General features: G+C 38.9%; 1 protein-coding gene and 1 non-coding gene across 5 annotated transcripts; both read left to right on the top strand.

Moving 5' to 3' along the window:
• The first annotated feature begins 8 nt into the window (after positions 1–8).
• GSKIP (GSK3B interacting protein) lies at positions 9–23,738 on the top strand. 4 transcript variants are annotated; one of them, XM_055288252.2, is made up of 4 exons: positions 28–116; positions 16,142–16,242; positions 18,704–18,962; positions 21,975–23,738. In XM_055288252.2, the coding sequence occupies exons 3-4, from the start codon at positions 18,705–18,707 to the stop codon at positions 22,134–22,136; spliced, it is 420 nt and encodes a 139-aa protein (XP_055144227.1). In that variant the 5' UTR covers positions 28–116; positions 16,142–16,242; position 18,704; the 3' UTR covers positions 22,137–23,738. The 4 variants fall into 4 exon arrangements, with proteins under 4 accessions (XP_063501559.1, XP_055144227.1, XP_055144230.1 ...); XM_055288255.2 differs by lacking the exon at positions 28–116 and adding an exon at positions 332–473; XM_055288253.2 differs by lacking the exon at positions 28–116 and adding an exon at positions 1,914–1,935.
• Positions 21,079–21,270, top strand: LOC129489067 (U2 spliceosomal RNA). The gene has a single exon (XR_008659883.1). It is a non-coding gene; the product is annotated as a U2 spliceosomal RNA (small nuclear RNA).
• Positions 23,739–25,093: the final 1,355 nt, after the last annotated feature.

Raw genomic sequence — 25,093 nt, 5'->3', positions numbered from 1 at the left:
GAGCAGTTCCGGCTCCGAGGGGGCGGGGCGGGCGAAGGCGGGGAGGGAGGGGGCGGCACCGCCGGTCGGCTCCAGTCGCCTCCGGAGGGAGGAAGAAGAGGTCGCCTGGCGCGCAGGTGAGCGGCGGCCGGGGTGGCTGCGGGCGAGGGGCGGCCCCCGAGAAGGGCTAGGGGCTCGGGGCGCCGGCGGGGCGTCGGGCCTTCAGGATGGGGACGCGACGCCATGCAGCGGGCTGGGCCGAGAGGGGCGGCAGGTTGCAGGGGCCCCGCGCCCGTGTTAAGAGGGGTCTGGGGGCCGGTCTGGCCGGCCTGGCTCTCCCGGCCCCCCTCAGACCTCGGCGCCCCGGAAACGCACACTTGGGGCTCCGCCGTCTCCGCTGGGAGGACTGGAGCCCTTCTTGAGCACCCGCGCCCGCACCCGAGCATTGACCGGTGCCCATTGTCAGCAAGTTCTTCGGCCCCCGCCTCATTCAGGTATTGTTTCCGAGGCAGCTTCTTCGTTGCCGTTCGCCTGGCGGTTTGCAGAGCGCTTCTCGCATACGCTCGCTTAATCCTGGGTGTGTCATACCAACAATTAGGAAACTTGGATTTTCGAAGCATCTGTGGGCAAAACTGCATTCTTTGAGAAATGCTAAAGGCTCCTGACCCCGCGGGAACCTGGGTGAAGAACTTGGGCTGTTTCTGGCAGTCTGCGCAATCGTATTTCTGCCTTTTGGGAGGTAACTCCTGCAGAGGCGGAGCCGGCTGTTAAGTCAAGTCAACCTCGAAAGGCCTGGGTGCGGGTGTTCGATGGCCCAGAAGCCAGATGTCCTGGGTTAGAATTCCGGCACTGACACCTATTAGCCGCCCAGCCACTTTGAGCGGCCACTGCCCTCCCCAAGCCCACGTTTTCTCCTTTGCCGAGTGTGAGCGGATTAAAATCTTATGTGCATGGATTTGTTAGGAAGATTAAATGATATGAGTAGGGCACGAACCTGAACAGAGTCCTGAAACATACAGCTGTTTAATCACAGTGAATTAAGACGACCAGTTTAAGGAGTGAAATATTTACTGTCTCGGCAACTTTCATGAATGCCTTGGAAATACAGCCCAAAATATTGGTAGATGGAGAAACATCTGGTTCCCCTTTCCACAACCACCTTTTCGTTTTAGAACCGGGGTACTCTATGCAGTTGCTTGGATTGTTGATTTCCCTCATTCTTTGTAGACTTATCCCAAGTATTCTCAGTAACTTAGATTCCCTTGCTCTTCATTCAAAAATATTTGTTAAGGTCCATTAAATGAAAGTCACCACAGTTGATGATGTGAACAGTGTCAAGAATCAGGCCGAACCTTCAAGGAGTGTATGTTCTAAAGTGGAAGCATGGTGGTGCCTGCTTGTGGAGGCTGAGGCCGAAGGATCGCTTGAGCCCAGGAGTTTGAGGCTGCAGAATTGCATTGAGGCTATCCATAGAGTGCCTGCAATTTCAAATATCAGAAAGGATCGTACGAGCTACGATCATGCCACTGCACTCCAGCCTGAACCACAGAGCAAGACCCTTTCTCTCAAAAATAATAATAATAAAGTGGAAGTTTGTTCATTTATTCAGTAAATATTTATTGATTGCCTTCTGTGTGCCAAGCACTGTTCTAGGTACTGGGGATACAGCAGTGAACAGATAAGTCTTCCTTCCTGGAACTTACATTTTATTGAAGGGAGGAGAAACACAATAAATGAGTGAATAATATGCTTTGTGGTGATAAGGGCTGTTGGAAAAACGAAAGCAATGTAAAGGGAGTGGACATGGGGAAGAGAGAAGGGACTTGCCATTTTTATATGCGATGGTAAGAGAAATTCTCTTATTTAATAAGATTGCATTTTAGCAGAAACTTGGAGAAAGCTGGGAAGTGAGGCACATGTATACCTGGAAGAGTTGTTTTCCACGCAAGGGGAACAGTAAGTGCAACACCCTGTCACGGGAGAATGCTTGATGAGTTTGGGGAACATCAGGAGTGAGTGAAGGAAAAAGAAGCTGGGCAGTTGGGGGAGGCGCAGAGGAAGCGCATCATGTAAGGCCTCCTAGGCCGTTGATAAGAACTTGGAGCCGGGCACGGTGGCTCACTCCTGTAATCCCAGCACTTTGGGAGGCCGAGGTGGGCGGATCACTTGAGGTCAGGAGTTCAAGACTAGCATGGCCAACATGGTGAAACCCTGTCTTTACCAAAAATATATAAAAAATTAGTCAGGTGTGGTGGCATGCACCTGTAATACCAGCTACTTGGGAGGCTGAGGCAGGAGAATCACTTGAACCCGGGAGGCGGAGGTTGCAGTGAGCCGAGATTGTGCCACTGCACTCCAGCCTGGGCAACAGAGTGAGACTCTATCTTAAAAAAAAAAGAACTTTGGCCTTTACTCTGGGTGAGGTGGATTTAGGAGAGGAGTGACATAGTATGGCCTACGTTTCTATGGGATCATGCTAACTGCTGTGTTAATAGTCTGGTGTGGAAGTGGGAGGGCCAGAGTGAAAACAACAAAACCAGTTAGAAGGATATCACCGTAATCCAAGGAAAAGATGACAGTGGTTTGGACCAAAGCGGTAGCAGTGAAAATGATTAGTTAGAAGCAGTTGGATTCTGGATATATTTTGAAGATAAGACATGTTTGTAAATAATAATTCTAATATTTACCATAAAAGGAATACAAGCAAGGTGGTATGAAAAATCAAAGGTGGGATCTTGCAAGAAATTGGAATAGGCTTTGGAAGGTTTGAAATAGACTTCTGACAAATAGATACAATTTGGACTTCTTTAAGCAGCTATTAAATAAGTGGTTTCCTTTTTCAATATAGAATTGCATTCCAGCTATCCATAGAGTGCCTGCAATTTCAAATATCAGAAAGGAAAATTAAAGCGAAGGTTTTGCAATAACAAATATGCTCTATTCAGAGTATTGTGTGTTGCCTTGTAAACTTTATGCTTTCTAGGAGAAATTCAGTATAAATGTTAAGGTTTAGGACCTGTCATTATGATATCTTTGGCTACAGTAGGGTACAAACTCATCCCAAATCACAGTGCCATTTTTGTGTTTTGTCAAAGACAAAGTACCTGTTACAAAATGTTAACACCTTGCATTAATTGAGGAAGATGAAAATAATTACCCTGGCCAGGTGTGGTGACGTGCTCCTGTAATCCCAGCACTTTGGAAGGCCAAGGCCAGAAGGATCACCTGAGACCAAGAGTTTGAAACCAGCTTTGGTGCCAGAGCAAGACCCTATTTCAAAAAATAATAATAAATTTTAAAAAAGAAAATAATTACCCAACCGAATATTGTCAGCTTATTAAGAATTATATAAAAGTTTGAAGTGACAGGCGAGAGGCTGTATGCCAGAGGCTAAATAGGTCATGTCAAAATACTCGTCCTTCAGAGAAATCTGTTAATATGGGAAATGAAAGAAAAGCCAAGGAGATGTATTTGACCTTTTTTTATGACTTGCACCTGAGGTAACAGGAATATGCTGTTAGGGCTCCATGCCTCAGGGCTCTTGGAGGAATTGTACAACACAGCAGCAAGCCAATCTCCCACATAATGTAAAGAGCACCTAACTTGGACCCACGTGGCTTGAGCTTCAGGGCCAGGCTTTCTTCTTGAAAGATAGTGTTAAATACTTTTAATATAATAGATTATATTTCTTCAGCTGTTTGCCCAGCACAGTTCTAAGCACTTTCCATGTATTCATTCATTTAGTTCTCTCAATATCACTTAAAGGTAGATGCTATTTTAACATCATTTTAAAGAGGAGGAATGTGTAACTGAGAAAGATTAAAACATCTTTTTCCAAGTCCCAGAGTAAATTAAGTGGCCAAGCTAAAATTCTAGCCCCAGTCAGTCTGCTTGAGAGCCTGTTAACCATCACACCTTCCTGGCCTCTCGTTCATATTGAGAGGATTTACCAGGTTGTAATGTGTGATACAAATAAAGGTAATCGTGATTAAGATATTGTGTCCTGCCCTCAGCTGACTGTTAACAATGTCAACTGAAAGGTCAGACTTTCAAAGTGAAAATTTGCACTCTGTAATGTTCTTGAAATCTTTCTGGGACTGTTCGTTTGTCAGGCTAAGTATATATGACTGTCTTTGCCCATTTGTCATCAAGGACAAAGCTCTTTGATGCTCTGAACTCGTAATGAAACAAAATAGTCTAATAAATTAGGAAGTAAAGAATAAACGATTTAGTAATCAGTGTCATAATAACCAGTTTTATGAATCCTCCAAAAACACAAACACCCGAACACCACCCAAAAATTATGGAGAAAGAGCTGGTTCCTAAATAATTTATGTATGATGTTTTAAGGAATCATTTATGGAAACTTCACATCAGGTGATACAATCTACCAGAATAAATAATGGCAATTGTCAAGTATTCCAATTTTTGTCTCTTTGCTAGAAACAGAATATTGCTCAGGATCTGGTAGAGAACCAATTTGGAGTTTAAATGGAAAGCAGTGAGGTTTTCTATTTTATGTCTTTGTAGATACTGATTTATGTTTGTTAGAATGTACTTTAAATATAGTGCCAAGTAATACTTATTTCCTAGAGGATTATATAGAAATAAGAAACTGTAATACCTGGATTTTTTTTTTCTTACATTCTATTTTTGAGTGTCTTTTCCTAGAGTCTCATTTACAGTTTCTGGTTTCGAAGGAAAGGTTTACAAGGTTGTATTGCTAATCTTTTTTTTGAGACAGAGTCTCACTTTGTCACTCAGATTGGAGTGCAGTGGCGCAATAGCTCATTGTAGCCTCAACCTCCCAGGTTCAACCAGTCCTCCTACCTCAGCCCCTAAGTAGCTGGGACTATAGACTTGTGCCACTAATTTTTGTATTTTTTTGTAGAGACAGGGTTTCACCTTGTTGCCCATGCTGGTCTCGAACTCCTGGACTCAAGCAATCCACCCACCTTGGCCTCCCAAAGTGCTGGGATTACAGGCATGAGCCACAGCACCCAGCCAGTGTTGCTGCTTATTTACAGTTTGTAAAAACTCAAATTAACCCTTTGTATTTATTTATTCTGAGTTCCCTCCTCAATCAACAAAAGCACTGCTATGGTTTGGATGTGGTTTGGCCCCACCAAGCCTCATGTTGAAATTCGATCCCTGGTGTTAGAGGTGAAGGAGGTGGGAGGTGTTTGGATCATAGGGGTGGATCCCTCATGAATGGCTTTCTCTCTGTATCTCTCTATATAATCTGTCTCCCTCCCTTTCCCCTACTCCCTCTTTCTCTCTCACTTCCCCTCCCTCCGTCCTTCCTTCCTTCACCATGTGATCTGCATATCCCAGCTCCCCTTCTGTCATGAGTGGAAGCATCTAAGGCAGAAAATTGGTACTGAGAGTGGAGTGTTGATACAAAGAGATCTGAAAATGCGGAAGCAGCTTTAGAACTGGGTAATGGGCAGAGGTTGAAAGAGCTTGAAGGGCTCAGAAAACAGGAAGATGAAAGAATGTTTGGAACTTCTTAGAGATTGGTTAAATGGTTGTGACCAAAATGCTGATAGAAATATAGACAGTAAAGGCCATGCTGAGGAGAGTTCAGATGGAAATGAGGATCTTATTGGGAACTGGAGCAAACATCACCCTTGTTACACTGTAGCAAAGAACTTGGCTGCATTGCCTCCATGCCCTAGGGCTTTGTAGAAGGCCCAACTTGAGTGATGATGACCTAGAGTATCTGGTAGAAGAAATGTCTAAGCAGCAAAGGGTTCAAGAAGTGGTGTGGCTGCTTTTAACAGCTTACAATCAAATATGGGAGGAAAGGAATGACCTAAAGTTGGAATTTAAAAGGAAAGCAGAGCATAAAAATATGGGAAAATGTGCAGCCTGGCCTTGTGTTAAAGAAGGAAAGAGCATTTTCAGGAGAAGAATCCAGTTAGTTCAGATAAAAGGGAGCCAGGTGCTAATAGCCAAGACAATGGGGAAAAGGCCCTCAAGGCATTTCAGAAATCTCCTAGGCTGTCCCTCTCATCACACGTCCAGAAGCCTAGAAGACAAGAATGGTTTCCACAGTCAAAGCTGTGGGCGCACCTGTCCTGTGCCACCTTGGAATGCTTCTCCCTGCATCCTGGTTGTTCCAGCTCCAGTTCTGTTTCAAAGGGCTCCAGGTACTCAGCTCAGGCTGCAAGCTGTGTGTCTTTGCAGCTTCTGTGTGTTGTTAGGACTTCAGGGCACAGAATGCAAAAGTGGCAGAGGCTTGGCAGCTTCCACCTAGATTTTAGAGGATGTATCAGAAGGCCTAGGTGTCACAGAAAGACTCTGCTAGGACATTGCCAAGCAGAAATGTGGTGTTGGAGCCCCAATGGAGAGCCTCCACTGGGATATTGACTTGTAGAGCTGTGGGAACAGGGATGCCATGGGGACCACAGAATTGCACAGCCACTGGCAGTGTGCACCCTCATCCTGGAAAAGCCTCAGGCATTTGACTCCAACTCATGAGAGCAGCCACATGAGATGTACCCAGCAGAGCCATAGGGATGAGACTGCCCAAAGCCTTGGGAGCCCACCTCTCACACCACTGTGCCAGGATGCAGGACATGCTCAAAGGAGATTTTGGAACTTGAAGGTTTAATGTCTGCCCTGATGGGCTTCAGATTCTCATGGAGCCTCTTAGCCTTTTCTCTTGGCCAATTTCTCCCTTTGGAAAATAGCATTTATCCAATGACTGTTCCATCATTGTATCTTGGAAGTAAATAGCTTGGTTTTTTACTTCACAAGCTTATAGCTGTAAGGAACTTGCCTTGAGTCTCAGATAAGAATTTGGACTTCTGAGTTGGTGCTAGAACAAGTTAAGACTTGGGGACTATTGGGATGGAATGGTTGTATTTTGAATGTGAGAAGGACACCAGATTTGAGAAGCGAGGAGTGGAAGGCTATGGTTTGGATATGGTTTGTTTGGCCCCATCAAGTCTCTTGTCAAAATATGATCCCCACTGTTGGAGATGGGATGTGGTGAGAGCTGTTTGGGTCAGGGGACTGGGGCAGGGTGGGGTGGGGGGGCCAGTTTGAGGTGGGAGAGGTGTGGATCTGTCATGAATGGCTCGGTGTCTTTCTCCCAGGAATGAGTGAGTTTTCACTCTCAGTTTCTGACAGAACTGGTTGTTGAAAAGAGCCTGGGTCTCCTGCTGTCTATCTACCTACCTACCTATCTGTCTATCTCCTCCACCTCCACCCTTTCTCACTGTGTGATCTTCACACACTGGCTCCCCTTCCACCACGAGTGGAAGCAGCTGGAGGCCATTGCAAATGCTGGCACTGTGCTTTGTGTACACCCTATGGAACCATGAGCCAAATAAACCTCTTCTCCATATAAATTACCCAGTCTCACATATTTCTTTACAGCAATACAGAGAGACTAAGACAAGCACAATTCTGTTGTCTAGATTTATAATTACTAGAATATAAATATGTCTGTGTTATTGCTGAAAATGGGGTGCAGAATAATTTTATAAACCAGTGTATAAATGGGAAAATAGCCATTCTTACTTGAATTACAAATACTTTATATTTATGATACTACATATGATTCTGAATTAAAATGTTTTATTTCAAAACATATATGTCTGTAAGCTATTGAAAACAAATTAAATGTTATGTGTTACAGAGAACAAAGGTTAAATTGAGTTTTAGCTTTGCCTAAATTCTAAATCTTGCTGATAATAATTAGTAAACTTTATTCATCTTTACTTTCAAAACAGTTGTTGGAAATGCAGATAAATTCAGAACTCTTGTTTTATTTGTAACTGATGCTACCAGTTAAGTGTCTGAATAATAACCTGACTTCTCTAAGAAAAAGATTTCTGCTTCCTACACCCTATACTTTCCAAAAGACTGCAATTTTTAAATTTTTTCTTATTGAAAACGTAATCGTTTTCTTTTCACCATAGAAAAATTAGAATATTAAAAAATTAAAACTATCAACAATCTTTTTTTTTTTTTTTTTTTTTGAGACAGAGTCTCACTCTGTCACCCAGGCTGGAGTACACTGGCGCGATCTCAGCTCACTGCAGCCTCTGCCTCTCGAGTTCAAGAGATTTCTCCCGCCTCAGCCTCCCCAGTAGCTGGGATTATAGGCACGTGCCACCACGCCCGGCTAATTTTTTCTGTTTTTAGTAGAGATGGGGGTTCCCCATTTGGCCAGACTGATCGCAAACTCCTGACCTCGAGTGATCCACCGGCCTCAGCCTCCCAAAGTGTTGGGATTACAGGTGTGGGCCACCACACCCAGCCAAAACTATCAACAATTAATTTTTAACAAAGAGCAATAGCATAACTGAAGTGGAAAGAGCTGCAAAAACTTAGAGAAGGCCTAACTCAGCCCTAACCTTGTATCCTTTTACCAGCTCCTGCCTCTGCTTATTAACTTTATACTGCCAGACACAGTGCCTGAAATTTTCATCTTGTTGAATTAATTCCTTGGGTTAGGGCTATACTTCTAAAATGTATTTTTCATGCAAATATTCCTCACTCGAACGTACCTTTTAGAGGCAAAGGAAACCCTAGACGCATAGGAGTATAACCTGAAGAGGATATGGCCTGAGACATCCAAACATTTGTGTACTTTTTCATTAAAATTCTAGGCAGTTGTGTAATATTTCCTAATATTGATATAGTAACAGTGATGTGTATTTTCCAAGAATATCTGCCATGTTTGTCCTGAGTCTTTGTATACGCCTTGTCACAGAGCCGAGTATCACACTTGAGAAGCAGAGAGTTAGAATTTTCTCTGTTTCATTCATTCAGGAAATATTCAATGAAGTCCTACTTTATGCCAGACACTGTGCTGGTGATGTGTATATCACAGGCTCCCATCGTCATGGGTCTGTAGTAGTACAGACACAAAAATTATTTGCCATGAGGCTTAAGTACAGCATTACCAAAGCAGAGATGCCGTTCAGGAAGATACACTGATTGACCATCTTGAGAGCAGATACACAATCCTGAAATAGGTTTGTCTGAGCTGAATTTTAGAGGACTAAAAGTCTTCAAAGTAGTGTTAAAATAAAAATTTTTAAGTTAAAAACATGGATCTCATAAAACATATGGTAAGCATGTGTCAAAATGCATTTAATTCATTAATGAAACAAACAGCAAGATGGTAAAAGTTGGTTCAGAGTAGTATAGGTGATCCCTGAGAAGCATCATACAAATATGGTGAGCCTGTTGCCCTGTTGTATTGCCTAGAGCCAGGCATGGCACTGGGAAGAAAAATCCAGGTAAAGCCTGATGGTCTCCCTGAATTGAGGACATAGAGCTAGAAACCCAAGAAGACCAAGGCAGCTAGGACAGAGAACTAGAAAGTAAATAGTTTCACAGAAAGCAAGGACTGCGAAGATATACAAAGGGTCTCCCTCCAGCCTGCAGCTGAATACTAATTCATGGCTGTGAGTTCACTGCCCTAGGCTGGGGAAAGAACTACCAAAAAAATGAGTGGAGGGGCCAGTTGCTGTGGTTCACACCTGTAATCCCAACACTTGGGAGGCTGAGGTGGCTGGATCACTTGAGGTCAAGAGTTTGAGACCAGCCTGACCAACATGATGAAACCCCGTCTCTACTAAAAATACAAAAATTAGCCAGGCATGGTGGTGGCCGCTTGTAATCCCAGCTACTCAGGAGGCTGAGGCAGGAGAATGGCATGAACCCAGGAGGCCCAGATTGCAGTGAACTGAGATAGCACCACTGTACTCCAGCCTGGGTGACAGAGCGAGACTCTGTCTCAAAAAAAAAAACAAAAAGGAGGATACTCAGTTTGGGACTTTCTGAAGCAGAGGTGATATGAAAATTATACATCTCATTTCTTTGGAGACTAAATTGCTGGATCTTCATCTTTATTAGATAATATCAAATCATTTTCCAAAGTGTTGTGCCAGTTTACACTCCCACTCAGTGTCTAAATGTTCTCTGTTCTGCATCCTCAATAATACTTGATTTAGAAAATTTTTTATGCATAGACTCAAAAAGGAAAATGTTTTACTGATCTGCAAGATGTTAAATGTTACCTCATTTTAATTATTTCTATGATTTCTAACTGCGAGTGTATTTTCATGTGTTTAATAATCATTTCTGTTCTTCCATTAAAAAAAAAAAAGAATTAGAGGAAACAATTTTCTGAGCTAAAGCAGGACCAGGGATAATTCCCATTCTTATCACACAGAATAGAAACCCTCGTAATTCATAAGGCATTGGGTAGAGTACTCAGAAAGGTTTTGCCTCTGTAATGGGACAGAATTAACTAGAGATTAAATGCAGATCTTGTCTAAAAGCAAGACCCAGAAAGATCAAGCTGTTTCCAGATAACTACTTCCCAGGACAGTGCTCAACAGTATTTATTACTTTCTTTTTTTTTTTTTTTTTGAGACAGAGTCTTGCTCTGTCACCCAGGCTGGAGTGCAGTGGCGCGATCTCAGCTCACTGCTAGCTCCGCCTCCCGGCTTCACACCATTCTCCTGCCTCAGCCTCTCCGAGTAGCTGGGACTACAGGCGCCCGCCACCACGCCTGGCTAATTTTTTGTATTTTTAGTAGAGATGGGGTTTCACCGTGGTCTCGATCTCCTGACCTCGTGATCCGCCCGCCTCGGCCTCCCAAAGTGCTGGGATTACAAGCGTGAGCCACCGCACCTGGCCTTATTTATTACTTTTTAAACTTTTTCTCACCATGCATCTAACCAAATGAATTCAGTAATATTTAAAATAATATAAAAACATTCAGCACCACATTCACCATGTCTGGCATCCAGTCAGAAATGACCAGGCATGCAGAGCAGCAGAATATAACCTATAATTGAGAAGAAAAATCTGTCCGTTGAGGGTAACCCAGAAATAATACTTGAAATTAGTAGGCAGGACATTACAACACTTATTACTGCTGTATTTTATACGTTCAAAAAGCTAGAAAAAAGATTGATTAAGCAAAGACACGGAAAATGTGTTTAAAAGATTAAAAGACACAAATAGAATAGATACTGAAGAAAAGATTAACAAACTTGAAGATGTATCAATAAACAATTCAAAATGAAACAGTGAAAAAAATACAGCAGTGAGGAATAGGACACCTTCACTTGGACTAATATACATAAAATTAGAGTCCCCAAAGAGGGTAGGGACACATAAATGTTTGAAGAAATAATGGCCAGAAATTTTCCAAATTTGTTGAAAACTATAAACCTACAGATCCCAGAATCTCAATGAAACCTAAGGAAAAGAAGCATGAAAAAACTACACCAAGAGGAACAAAGATTAACAATGACATCAAATGTCTCATGGGAAACAAGACAAGCAATGTGTGATAGTCGAGAAACATCTTTTTAATTTTTTTATTTTAGAGACACAGGCTCTTACTATTTTGCCCAGGCTGGTCATGAACTGAGCTCAAGCAGTTCTTCCACCTTAGACTCCCAAATAGCCGGGACTGCAGGTGTATGCTACTGCATCCAAGAAACATATTTAAAGACTTGAAAGAAAAAAAAACTGTCAGCCTAGGATTCTCTACCCAGCAAATCATCTTTCACAAATGAAGGTGAAAGGGAGACTAGTTCAGACATAGGAAAGATGAAAGGATTCATCAACAGCAGACCTACACTACAGGAAATGTTGAAAGAAGTTATTCAGGTAGAAGGAAAATGATACAGATAATACATGTAGATATAGATCAGTACAAATGAAGGAGCACAAAAATGGTAATTATATAGTTACATATAAAATACTTATTACCTAAATCTCTCTGAAAAATAATTGACTGTTTAAAGCAAGAATAATAGCATTATGATGAAGTTTATAATTTATGTAGAAGTAAAATATGTGACAAAAATAGCAAATGCTATATAGTAGTGTTTTGTAAAGTTCGTATACATGAAGTAGTATAGTATTGATTGGAGGTACATTGTGATAAAGATGTATACTATAAGCTTTAAAGCAACCACCAAAAACATACAACAAAAAATATAGTTATTAAGAACCAAAAGATATAAAATAGAATCCTAAAAAGTGGTTAATTCAAAAGCAAGGAGGAAAATAAGGAAAAAGGAGTACAGATGGGACTAAAAGAAAACAAATAGCAAGATAGCAAATTCAACTCTATCAATAATTACAGTAATCAAATTAAATGTATTGGTCTAAACACCCTTAGTCCATTTTTGGTTGCTTATAACAGAATACCTGAAACTCGAAAATTTATAAAGAAAAGAAATTTATTTCTTATAGTAATGGAGTCTGAGAAGTGCAAGGTAGAGGGGCTACATTGGAGAGGGCCTTCTTGCTGGTGGGGACACTGCAGAGTCCTGAGGTGGCACAGGGCATCACATGGCGAGGGGGCTGAATGTGCTGGCTCACATCTTTCCCCCTCTTCTTACAGAGCCACCAGTTCTACTTGCATGACAACCTATTAAACTGTTAATCCATAAATGGATTAATCCACTCTTTGGGTAGAGCACTCATGACCCAGTCACCTCTTAAGGCTTCACTTTTTGGTGCTGCCATGTTGCATTGGAAATTGAATTTCAACATGAGTTTTGGAGGGGACAAGTATTCATACTAATAGCACACCCCAATTAAAAGACGGAGGTTGCCAGATGGATAAAAAAGCAGGACCACACTACATACTGCCAGTAAGAAACCCATATTAAATAAAGATATTTGTATTTCCATTCCCAAGATCTTAAAACAGCCTGTTATATCAAAATCAAATTCCTCTCTCTAGGTGTCAGCATGCTGTCAAATTGGGCCATCCCTGCATATCCTTGTATTTTAGCCCGACTAGTTCTTGCCACACCCTGTGCTGACCTTTGCTTATGCTTTGTTCCCTACGCAGAATTTTTCACAACTCTTAAGACCTTTTTGCTTATTTATAACTCTTTATCATGCTCATTCCAGACCAATTTTGACTGACCTGTACCCTTAGTCAAGCCCCATCATAACTAACCATTACGTCATAGATTATAGAATGTCAAAGCTCTTAGAACAGTAACGAATTTTCTGCCTATTTACCTTATTTTGTAGATGAGAACTCCGTAAGACCAATGAGATTGTGTGGCCCACTCAGGTTCATACAAGTTTAGTGATAGAGTTTGTAGTAGGACCAAGACATATCATTGTTTTCTATAATTATCTGCCACTCACAATTAAGTACATTTGGGGAGAATAATTATGATGTGTGTGTATGGCATTAATATTTGTGCAAATATTTCATGTGCCTGTCTTCTTTCCCAAATTAGACTGCAAGCTACCAGTAGACATCTTTTATTAGTATTCTAGTGCTTAAAAAAAAAGATATGTAGGTACAGAGTGGATTATGGTATTTGATTAATAAACTTAGAATCTAAGTAGACAAGATTATAAAACATAGGATAATGATTCATTAGTTTTTACTATTTGAAACAATGATGATTGATTCCTTTACATACAGTAATTAGGATTCAATTATATCTCAAGTTCCAAATTTTGCTACTCATTTATAAAGTTTGATTGAGTGCCTTTACATCTGCTGAGATTTTTCAACCTTAGTATAAACTCTGCTTATTACATTATCTGCAAGTTTTCACAGAGGTCTAGACCTGTGCCATCTGATACAGTGGCCACTAGCTATTTAAATTTAAATGAACCAAAATTAAATAAATTTTTAATTCAATTTCTCCATCACAGTAGCCAAACTTCAGATGGCTATTAGCTGCTGTATTGGAGGGCAACAATAAAGAACATTTCCATCATCACAGAAAGTTCCATTCATCTAGAGTTTCTTACATGATGATAAATTGTTTTGTGTGCAAAAAGGGAAAGCAAAGATTTTTACAGGATTCACATTGATGAGTCAACCATTCTGGTAACCTGATGGCAGTTCTAAAGTGTCAATAGTAATTCTAGTGGTTGTTCCTTCACTGAAATGGGCGTGTATTTTCTCATCCTCAATGGTACAGGCTTCTAGTCAGGTACACAGATAATCCATTGAGCAGAAAATACATCTATTGCATCTTTACCTTCTGTTTAAATGTATATTTATATGTTGTAAATATTTTAATTGTGGTAGAATATTTATATAAATGCTTATAATAAGGCGTCTGCTCAAAATATTTTTACCTTCTGGGATACATAATCCAAAGTGTGGAAGCTGCTTCTCAAGTGTCCGTCAACAGGGCAACCTAGCTGCTCACTGCTCTGCCTCTGTAACTCCTGTCATCACCAGCTAACTGACTTCATGGTTTTTGGCTCTTTTCAAACTCCTTGAGAGAGCATCTGATTAGCTAGACCACCATCCGGAAGTAGTTGGACAAAGCTCTTGACTTGGGACATAAATAAACCCCTTGCCAACCTTGAGATAGTGCCTTTAATTGAAATACCCATCCCCAGTACATGTTGCTATGATGATGCTGGAATTAAAATACAAAGCATGAAACCTATGATTCAGAAACCTTTCCAGAGAAGGCAATGGGCTTGGCAAGTACTCTAGGCTTCCTTTTAAGAGAAGCATGTAAACTGCCTAGCACCTTATGTTGCCCATCAAATGTGTTCACTGAAAATAAATGATGGCCAAGCGCAGTGGCTCACACCTGTAATCCTAGCATTGTGGGAGACCAAGGCAGGAGGATTGCTGGATCCCAGGAGTTCAAGACTAGCCTGGGTAAACATAGGAAGACCCTGCCTCTCCAAAAAATAGAATCACTCGGGCCTGATGGCACCCACCTGTAGTCCCAACTACTTGGGAGGTTGAGGTGGGAGGATCATTTGAGCCTGAGATTGTGCCACTGCACCATGGCCTGGGCAACAGCAAGATCCCGCCTCGTAAATAAATAACTCTCCAAAAAAAAAAAGGAAGAGCAGAAAATGAAGTCATTTGAATGTTTTTATATATGCTAAAGATTGAGGAAGGTACCATAAGCTGAGGAATTCAGATGGCCTCTAGAAGTTAGAAAAGGTAAGGAAACAGATTCCTTCCTGAAGCCTCTAGAAGGAATACAGACCTGCTGACATCTTGCTTTTAAACTTGTCATCTCCAGAACTGTAAAAGAATAAGTGTGTGCTATTTGAAGCCACTAATTTGGTAATTTATTATAGTAGCAGTAGGAAACTAATTGATATCCAGATTCTACAAAGCTTTTATTAAGCACTTTCTACATGGCAGGCACAAAAATATTCATCATCATCATCTGAGCTCCATTTTCTAAACCTTTTTACCTTCATAGGGCTGTTGTAGAGCTAAATCAATCACTGCCTTTCATTATGGGTAGACTCCTAAATCCAATAGAATGCTTTCTGTTGCCCATAAGATAATAGAAATTTGTTGGCTCCGATAACTGAAAAGTGCAAATCCTGGGAAACCAGCATGGGCTCTGGCCACATTTCTCTGTGAATCTCTTGGCTCTGTTTTTTTCTGTTGTCAGCATCATGCTTGGGCTAGTGGCCCCATCTCAACATGGCTACTTGGAACAGCTTGAGCTGTGTGCTGTGACTGAACTATTCTGATTAAAGTGACCAAGAAGGCCAGGCGCAGTGGCTCATGCCTGTAATCCCAGCACTTTGGGAGGCTGAGGCAGGCGGATTGCTTGAGGTCAAGAGTTCAAGACAAGCCTGGCCAACATGGTGAAACCTTGTCTTGACTAAAAATACAAAAATTAGCCGGGCCTGTAATCCCAGCTACTCGGGAGGCTGAGGCGGGAGAATCGCTTGAACCCGGAAGGCAGAGGTTGCAGTGAGCCAAGATCACGTCACTGCACTCCAGCCTGGGCAACAGAGTGAGACTCTGTCTCAAAAAAATAAAGTGACCAGGAAGAATTTCATGTATTAATTAGTTTGGAAGAGTCTGTATCTGGGGATTGGAGTCAATCTCAGCCAAATTGCTTGGTTACTTTGCTTAGCACGGAAAGGGAGCATTATGGTTGCCCTTGGAAAAAAATATGGGTGGTCGTAGGCAGGGAAGAGAATATTGGTAAATAATCAAGAACCTGTTTCAACCAACACAAAACAAGTTGTAGTCATACCTTAAAATAATAGCTAAAAATGTTATTTATGTAATGCCCCATTAATTTATATGTATCATCAAAAGTTCTAAATTGTGTGTTATTCAAAGACATTTCAGGGAAAGTGTCTTAAAAGTTCAGTCTTAGGAAAGGTGTCTTCCTCTTTTTTGCAGCTCGGTGCTAATTATCACAACTGTTTGGTGACCTACTTCACTGACCTGTGAGGATTTCTTCCCTTCAAGTACTGGATTCTTGATCTTTCTGCATTATCAAGGTCCTAATTGCAATGAATTACACTCTTGCTTAAAAAAAAAGCTTTATAAATGTAAAACTTTCTCATATAAACATCTTTTTATGTAATGATCATCATTTCTGACATCTCTAATTGAAGTACTTGATAACTTAAGCAAAATTAAGATGTTTGATATTCATGATGTCAAGAGATTTATAGTAGTCATTTCTAAATCTTCAAAACTATGTAAAAAAGAAAGGGTTCATTTTGTATATATAAGACCAAATATCTTAAGCAGTATACTGATTATTTTTGGAATAAGGTAAAATCTGGGAAGCCAAATTTTTTTTCTAATATAAGAAGTCAATTTGAGCTTTCAGTTACCCGACAGATTGCTCCAGCAATAATTGGTAATTTTATAATTAACTTCTGTTGTTTGTAGCGAGTGACTAATTCTGTAAAGTGCTATGAGAGACAAGATAAGGAGTCTTTAAAACATATTATTAATTGAAATGAGATTGGAGGAATACATTCTACATTTGCTATGTAGTTTTTTGAGATAGCTTTACATACGTTATTATAAATTGCATTCAGCAAGTAGTTCTGACTTTTGTAATGTGCAGATGACATTCAGCTGTAGGAATTCCAGCTTCTTAAGATTTTTGCTGGTAATTTAGAGCAGTGGCTGCACAGCAAAATCACTCAGGAGCTCTGAAAAAAATAACTCGTCTTCCAGAGATTTTGATTTTGTTTTTCTGCAGTGAGGAAAATGTATCTGTAATTTTATAAGCTCTACAGGTAATTCTAATGACTAGCTTAAAGGATTTTGAATGTCACTATCTCGAAGGGTTTTGAATATTACACAAATAGAGCATAACTTGGAAATAGCGATGGATTGTGCAATGTACCAGATCAGTGGTTTAAATAAATGCCCATAAAAATTGTCCATATTGTCAGAAAAAAATTGAGACTCCTTCTAAAAATGCATTTAAGGGCCAGGTGCGGTGGCTTGAGCCTGTAGTCTCAACTACTCAGGCGGCTGAGGTAGTAGGATGGCTTGAGCTCAGGAGTTCTAGGCTGTAGTGCACAGTGATCACACCTGTGAATAACCACTGCCTGCCAGCCTGGGCAACATGGTGAGACCTTGTCTCTTAAAATACGATGAGTTTATTACCAGTCTAATCTAACTCCGGTGTGCTGAGGGGGTGGGACTAGACCTTGACCACAGTCAAGATAGGAAATGAATGTTGATTGAATATGTGAGTGAAGAGTTACGCTTCATTCACGACAGCAGATGCATAATCCATATCAGAGAAGTGAAACTTTACTTTTAAAACCTGCCAAGCAAAAAGAAAGTACAATAGCTCACCATAACTTGTTCTGTAAAGCCTTTTGTGCATTCCAAAGCACTTGCACATTCATTAACTTTTCTCATTCATACATTTCAAATTTTAACAATACATATAGCCAGGAAGATCTTTTTTAACCCCAGTCACAGAAGAAAAGCTAAAACCACACAGCAGCCTGGCAGTAATATTGGATCAAGTTAGCATGAGAAATGAGAGATAATATTTTTCAAAATATAACATTTGAGTCAGTTCAAATTAGTGGTGAAAAGATGAGTTATTCAGTAAATGATATTGGTACAGTTGGCTATCCATTTGGAAAATAAAGTTATGCAAAATAAATTCCAGATGGATGAGTTAAATTCAGATACAACGAGAATTTAGGGGATTTTTAAAATGTAATCATGGGATGGGGAAGGTGTAGAGCAGAACCCCAATCCAGAAGTCATAAAAGGAACTACTGAGAGGTAGTATACTGTGGTAGGTAAAGACTTGCACTCTGATTTCATGCAATTTAGATTTATTTCCATTTCTGCTTATTGCAACTGTATGATCTTAGAACTAAAAATATCCTTTAAACATCCAAATGGATGTTTACTCAAGGAAATACATATTACAACAATGAGCTATCATTCTTTGCCTCTTAAATTGGCAAAAATTTAAAAGAATTGGAAAGAGGTGAAAAAGAGTACAGTCCCTCATATTCTATTGGTAAAGTATAAGTCATACTCTTTTTTTGAAAGGTAAATTGACAGTATCTATTAAGTTAAAATAAGTATGTCCTTTGACTCAGCAATTTCAGTCCTAAATATCTGTCCTAGAGAAATAATTATACATTTAAAAATATGTACTAGGATTGCTACTGAGGCATTATTCAAAATAGCTAAAAAACACAATATTCTAAATGCTTATCAATATGGAAATTGACCTGTTGAGGGTAAGTGGAGAAGGGAGATTCTTTTTTTGAAAATCTGTGGGTGTCTGTGATTTTGCTGTGAAAAACCACTAGAAATGTTTTTAGATAGTATTTTTCCTAAAAATTGTTAGCTAGTGTTTTGTACTAAGTAGCAATTGTAAGACATAGCTAATTTTAATCAAATGTAGTTTGAATGTCTTTCTATAAACACATTTTATAACTGCTTTTTTTTTTTTTACAGAATGGAAACAGACTGTAATCCCATGGAGCTAAGCAGTATGTCAGGATTTGAAGAAGGTTCAGAGCTTAATGGTTTTGAAGGAACCGACATGAAAGACATGAGGCTAGAAGCTGAAGCAGTTGTAAATGATGTTCTCTTTGCTGTTAACAACATGTTTGTCTCGAAAAGCCTGCGGTGTGCGGATGATGTGGCCTATATCAATGTGGAAACAAAGGAAAGAAACAGATATTGCCTAGAACTCACTGAAGCAGGGCTCAAGGTAACTCACTTTTCTTTTTAGAAAAAAAAATTATTTCTGTCTTTACCACTTTATCAAAAAGAGGGGTAGTGGGGAGGGGAAGAGTGTTAAAAGAGAACTGGATATTCAGTAGCTTCCAAATTTTTTTAAGATACACTTTTAACCTAGAAATTTTTATTAATTTTAAAGGCTTTTGATCAATATGGGGAAACAGAATTTTTTTGAAAAACATTTGATTTGCAGGGCGTGACTTTGTTTTAATCATGACCCCCTAAACTAATTTATTTCTCATCTATAGCTAAATGTGTTCACCAAAATTATATATACATTCTTTGCATTGAAAGGGTTTTGCAGTCACTGTGTTGAAAAGATTTTCGTCAACCTCTTGAAAATGTCTCTTCTGTTAAAATAACATACTTGACAACACTGTTTTCCGACTCTTCGATCAGAAATAAATCAGAGCAGAACATTCCGCCCCCAGATTTACAAGAGTGTCCCATTAACCCTTTATTATGAGTATCTCTTTATTTTGAGAGCTTTCCTAGGCAGATTAACCTTTCCATTCTTTAAACCAAAATCGTGAGTTTCGAATAGTAGAAAACATCACCTGAGAGCAACTTTTAATTAAAAAAGAAAAAAACTACAGGGCAGAACTGTGGGCTCTTACCTGTAATCCCAGCACTTAGGGAGGCCAAGCTGGTAGGATCATTTTAGGCCAGGAGTTCAAGACCAGCCTGGGCAACGTAGCAAGACCGTGTTTCTACAATATATTTTTTGTTAATTAACCCAGCATGGCAGCACTTGCCTGTAATCCAGCTACCTGGGAGGCTTAGGAGGGGGCCCATGAGTTCGAGGTTGCAGTGAGCTAGGATTGGGCCACTATACTCCAGCATGGGTACACAGACCCTGTTTTTAAAAATTAAAAAAAAACTATTATAAAATCTTTGACCTACTGAACAAAGGGATAGACATTAGAAAATCTAAAATCTAGTTTTAACCTTACTAATCAGTGAATCTTCAGTCTTAGAAAATGTCATACATTTCTGTGTTTCTATATTTGTTCAAAGTAATTGTACATTATCATAAGGTGGTGAGCAAGGCCTGCCTAAGCAAGTAAGAATGTCACATGATATTAAGTACATAAACATCTCTTTACTTCACTGGATTCAGTTTGCTGAGGATGAATCATGTATACTGTATATTCCTTGATGGAGCAAATTGCAAGGCCAGCATCTGTGCTACCCTCAGTTCCCTCACAGCTGCTGCAAAGATAGCTGTTTAGCTTTAAGCATAGTACCTGAATTAACTAATTTTTGTGCACTTCTTTTCACATCCTTAAATTTGTACTAAAAGCTCAGAGTATTTAGAGATGAATCTTAAATCAGAAGTAGAGATAAATGACAGAACTAGTAAGCTAATTCTGTCTTGTGTTGGTTAATTCTAAGTTGGCTGTGGAGAGGTAGAAGGAGTTCTGATCAGAGAGTCAGCAGTCTTAAATGTGAATTTAAATGATCTTGGGTGAGTCTGTCTACTCCTGAGAGAGTTCCTGCTTCTTAATCTATAACTTGGAGATTTAGAAAAACTTAAAACGATTTGGGGAATGATTATATGACTGTATGATACAGAAAGATCTGAACCATTTGTAAAACCTGACATGTAGTAGGTGCTCAAATAGTTGTTTTTCAGTCTGATTCAGTTAACATTTATTGAGCAACTATCCTGTGTCAGCAATTGAAAATCAAACCATGAGTAAGACATGATCCCTGTCCACCAGGAAGATCACAGTCTCGCAGGGATAAGAGGAAGAAGGCAAACTGAACTGTACTCCACTGTAGAGAGTGCAGTAATCGAGCATGGATCTGAAGAGGTGTGATTCATTTTCCTGAGGTGTCTGCCTCTGCTTTTCATTAAAAAAAAAAACAAAAACCTTCTATTTCTAACATAAACTTTCACCTCCTATGGCTTAAATAGATGTCATAAAAATTTAGGATTTATATAGGGAATTTACAAACTTCAGTCAGCAAAAACTAAATTAATTTTGCCCTATATTGTGCTGGTGAACCATGATATACCTTATAATCTTGTCAAAAAGAAAAGCTGTAGCTGTGTTCACAGGAAAAAAAAAAAACAAAAACACATCACCTCTCAGCCTTTTGCCTGAGATCAATTGGAGTATCTCTTCTTATCAGTTTAATATCTGTTATGTCCTCTATCCAAGAACAATATATTAAATGGATTTTTGGAGCAGGGAGATAGAATAGGCTCTTGCTCCGTTCACTTCACACATCGACCTGGTATTGCAAATACATCCAGAAATAGTGTACCCCTACCAAGAAAAAAGAAACACATTAACATTCTCTTTTATCTCACAGAGTTGAGCATTTATTCCCTGTCAGATAAGAAATATATTAGGTGAAAGTGGCCTTTCAGATTACTAATAATAAAGCTAAACAGTTATTAAAACTAATAAACTATTAAACTAATTATTAATAAAACAGTTATTAAAATTAACAACTAATATTAAAACTAAATTAGGAATAATTTCTAGAATTCTGTTTATAAAAGGAGTGAAAATAATGATAAAATATGAACTAATGATATATTACCTATTATAGTACTTAATATAGTGGACCCTCAATATATGTGGAATTAAATGGGGTAAATAATAGATGTATGTTTCAGAATATGAAAATGAAATACCGTTTTTGTGTAGCTTTTCAAATTCTTTCTCTGCATTTCCTTGAGCTTCTAAGTAAAACCTTTTAAATTTTGAAAATTCTATAGGGAGCATTTTAGTGGTGTTTCTGTGTTATACATTATAAGTTGCTGAAGTATTAAAGGTTGTATTTAAAATGTGCATACTCTGACTTTGAGAAATAGTTTCACTCAGTTACCCGTGTATCTGGTGGTCTAGTGGCTAGGAAAAAAAATAATTTATTTTTTTGAAAGGATGATTACTCACGTAAACACTTGGATTTTGCTTTCTGTACCAACATGAAAACTAATGAATTCACTGTTGCATTTCTCTTGTAGGTGGTAGGCTATGCTTTTGACCAGGTGGATGATCATTTACAGACTCCCTACCATGAAACAGTCTACTCCTTGTTGGATACACTCAGCCCCGCCTACCGAGAAGCATTTGGAAACGCACTGCTTCAAAGACTGGAAGCTTTGAAAAGGGATGGACAGTCATGACTACACTTTTTCCTTTCAGAGGGGCCGGTGCTGGTACAGAATGTTGATATAAAGCTTAAAATTCTTGCATATGGTCATAGAAAATGCATCTTTGGTTTTGCGTTTTTATCACTTGCTTCCAACTTAGGCTTTTGGCTCAGAAGATTATTGAATAATGATTTGTCTTAGTTTCTGTTTCAGTAAGGGAGTTCTGAGGCCGTTGCTATGATACCATCATTAAGACATTCACATGTCTTCATATAATATCTCTTCATTTCAAATCCTAATCAGTATTTCATACTATTACAGGGCTTTGATGCTGCCAGCACTGTCTTCTACATAGGAAATTCTAGATTTGCACAGTAATAGAGGAATTAGAAGTACCTAACTATACACTTTGATTCAGCCTGCTAAATCAGGGGTTCAATACTAGCTTGGACAAACTTTGTAGTAATTAATTGCTACTAGCCTTATTGGAAACAAATTATCAACTAGTTTCCCCTGCACAAATTTTGAAATTCACTGCTTCACTTAATCTATTTATATTACTAATAATGGATTAATAAAGATGAATTAATTATATATTACTTAACTAGTATTAAATGAAAAACAGGGACTGAAATAGTTCTGTGTTCCGTGTTTGCAACAGCCAGCCAACTAAGCAGAGGAGAAACCGTTAGCAAATGAATGTAATAATTACTCATTTCCAAGATATCTAAGCACATAAGCAAATACAGGAACAGACTTCATTCTTTTTCTTAACAAAAAGCATCTTCAGTGTGTGATTTAAAAGAAAGAAGATTCTGGTTTCCTAGAAAACAATATTTTGGCCTGTGTTTATTCTTATTCTGAATGTGTGTTTACATAATGTACAGTATATATTCAGAAAGTATTTTTGCTTCAACGTTTACTTTCTATGATGTAGTGCTTTGGTATTCCCACAGCACCCCACCTTCCCCAACAGATGTACAGTGTTCTGTCTCCATTCGAAATCTACAATGTAATATGAGTGCATTGTATGGGTTTGAAACCAAAGGATGAATGAAGCATTCAGAGATTTAATATTTGAAAAAGGGATAGTCAGTATTTTATATTTTATTACAGGTACTGATATTTATAAATTTAATAAACTGTACCATGCTGCCGCATGTTTTCAAGTACATGTTGAACAATAAGGATTGGGGAGTTGTTTTTTAATGGTCACCTAAAGCGGCTGCTGTAGAAATGTTGAACTAAAATTTTGCATCTGGTCACACTTTATGCATTTGTCATTTGCAGATATTTTTCCATCATTATTAAAAAATAGGAACTTTTAGGCTCTGAATATCATGTGGACCAGAGCAAATTAAAGTTCAGTTTGTGTCACAATTTGTTGCCAGACTTCATTGGAATGCTTTGTTTGTTGATGTATATTCATTCTCAGCTTTATTTTCAGATGCTTAACTGGGCAATGAAGTCTAACTTCAGGTTGAACTTTCTCATGCTTAATCTCAGGCTAAATGTAAATGATATTTGTAAAGTTTGAATAAAATTCTGTTTACTCATTTTGAGTTAGTATGAAGAAAAGTGATTGTATGTTTAAGAATTGAAATTGTTCATTTTGTGATAAACGATTAATTCCAAGAGCTTGTTTCCATTTTTTAATTCTGCATTGTTACATTTGGATTTGAAGTGACTGAAGTGAGCTTTCTCTTGTTATTACTATGAAACAGGAGTGAGGAACAAGAGGAGAGGACATTAATAAAACTACACAGATATCCATGAGAATTTAGATATTAAAACCTCCATTTTACCTGGTCCGTTTAAAGAACTTAACCAGCAGATAGGCCAGGTGTCGTGGCTCACACTTGCAATTCCAGTGGTTTGGGAGGCCCAGGCAGGAGGATCACTTGAGGCCAGGAGTGCAAGACCAGCCTGCGCAACATAGATCCTATTTCTACAAAAAATTATAAAAGCATGGCCTGGTGACACACGCCTGCAGTCCTAGCTATTAGGAAAGCTGAAGCAGGAAGATTGCTTGAGCCCAGGAATTGGAGACTGTGGTGAGCTACGATTGTGCCACTGCGCTCCAGCCTGGATGACAGAACAAGACCCTGTCTCTTAAAAAAAAAAAAAAAAAAAAAGAAAATTATAAAACTTAACCAGATAAATTAAGCCTTGATTTCACTTCTAAAGGAAAAAGAAAAAAAAAACTTTTATATAAATAACTCTTACAAATCAATAGGAAGAAAAAATGCAAACAATGGGCAAATAATATGGTCAACTCAGAAAAAAAAAATAGATGTCAATAACTACTTGAAAGAGGTCCAACCCAACCATTAACTCAAGAAAGAAAAATTTTAAGTGATTGGGTCATTTCACTTGCTAATTTTGTGATTCTTCTTATTTAAACAATACCTGTAAGGATTTAATGAGGAAGCACTCTTACATTCTATTGGAGGGTATATTGTTGAAATCTTTCTGGAAACATTGGTAATAAATCCTGTACAAAGTTTATAACTTCTGAATTTGTTAGTATACTAGCAACCTAGCATAGGGAAATAATTCAGCAAAAAAACTAGTATATAAGGATGTTCATTTCCCCTAATGAAAAATTGGGAAGGCTCTAAAGAGTGGTAAAGTGATGCTACATCTTTTGATGGAAAAATATGCAACCACTAAAAATCATGAAAAAATGGCAATGGGAAAAAATTGTGCTACACAAAAAAAGGATATAAAACTATACATACTGTGTTTTGAAAAATAATTGTATATGTAACAAAAAAAGATTATAGGCTGTTAGTAGTCATCACTAGGTGATAAAATAGGTAATTTTCATTTTCTTAATACTTTTTCACATTTTATACATTAGCTTGTATGTACTAATTAGAAGCAGGAAATGCAATAGATGTGGGGTTTAAGCTAGCTAGAGGCTGTCTAGCAAAAGTACCAAGCATTGCTGAGTTGTATCTGCTCCCAAGATCCTTGAAGAGGCAGTA

This window comes from Symphalangus syndactylus, chromosome 8, assembly GCF_028878055.3.
Source record: "Symphalangus syndactylus isolate Jambi chromosome 8, NHGRI_mSymSyn1-v2.1_pri, whole genome shotgun sequence".
NCBI lineage: Eukaryota > Metazoa > Chordata > Mammalia > Primates > Hylobatidae > Symphalangus > Symphalangus syndactylus.
Note: the sequence above shows the minus strand (reverse complement) of the source record. Positions and strands in the feature narration are given on the sequence as shown.

Excerpts from the sequence above, each read along its gene's own strand:
- GSKIP (XM_063645489.1), top strand. The coding sequence starts at position 18,705 with ATGGAAACAGACTGTAATCCCATGGAGCTAAGCAGTATGTCAGGATTT. Across the intron at positions 18,963-21,974 it reads TCACTGAAGCAGGGCTCAAG|GTGGTAGGCTATGCTTTTGA; the intron begins GTAACTCACTTT and ends TTTCTCTTGTAG.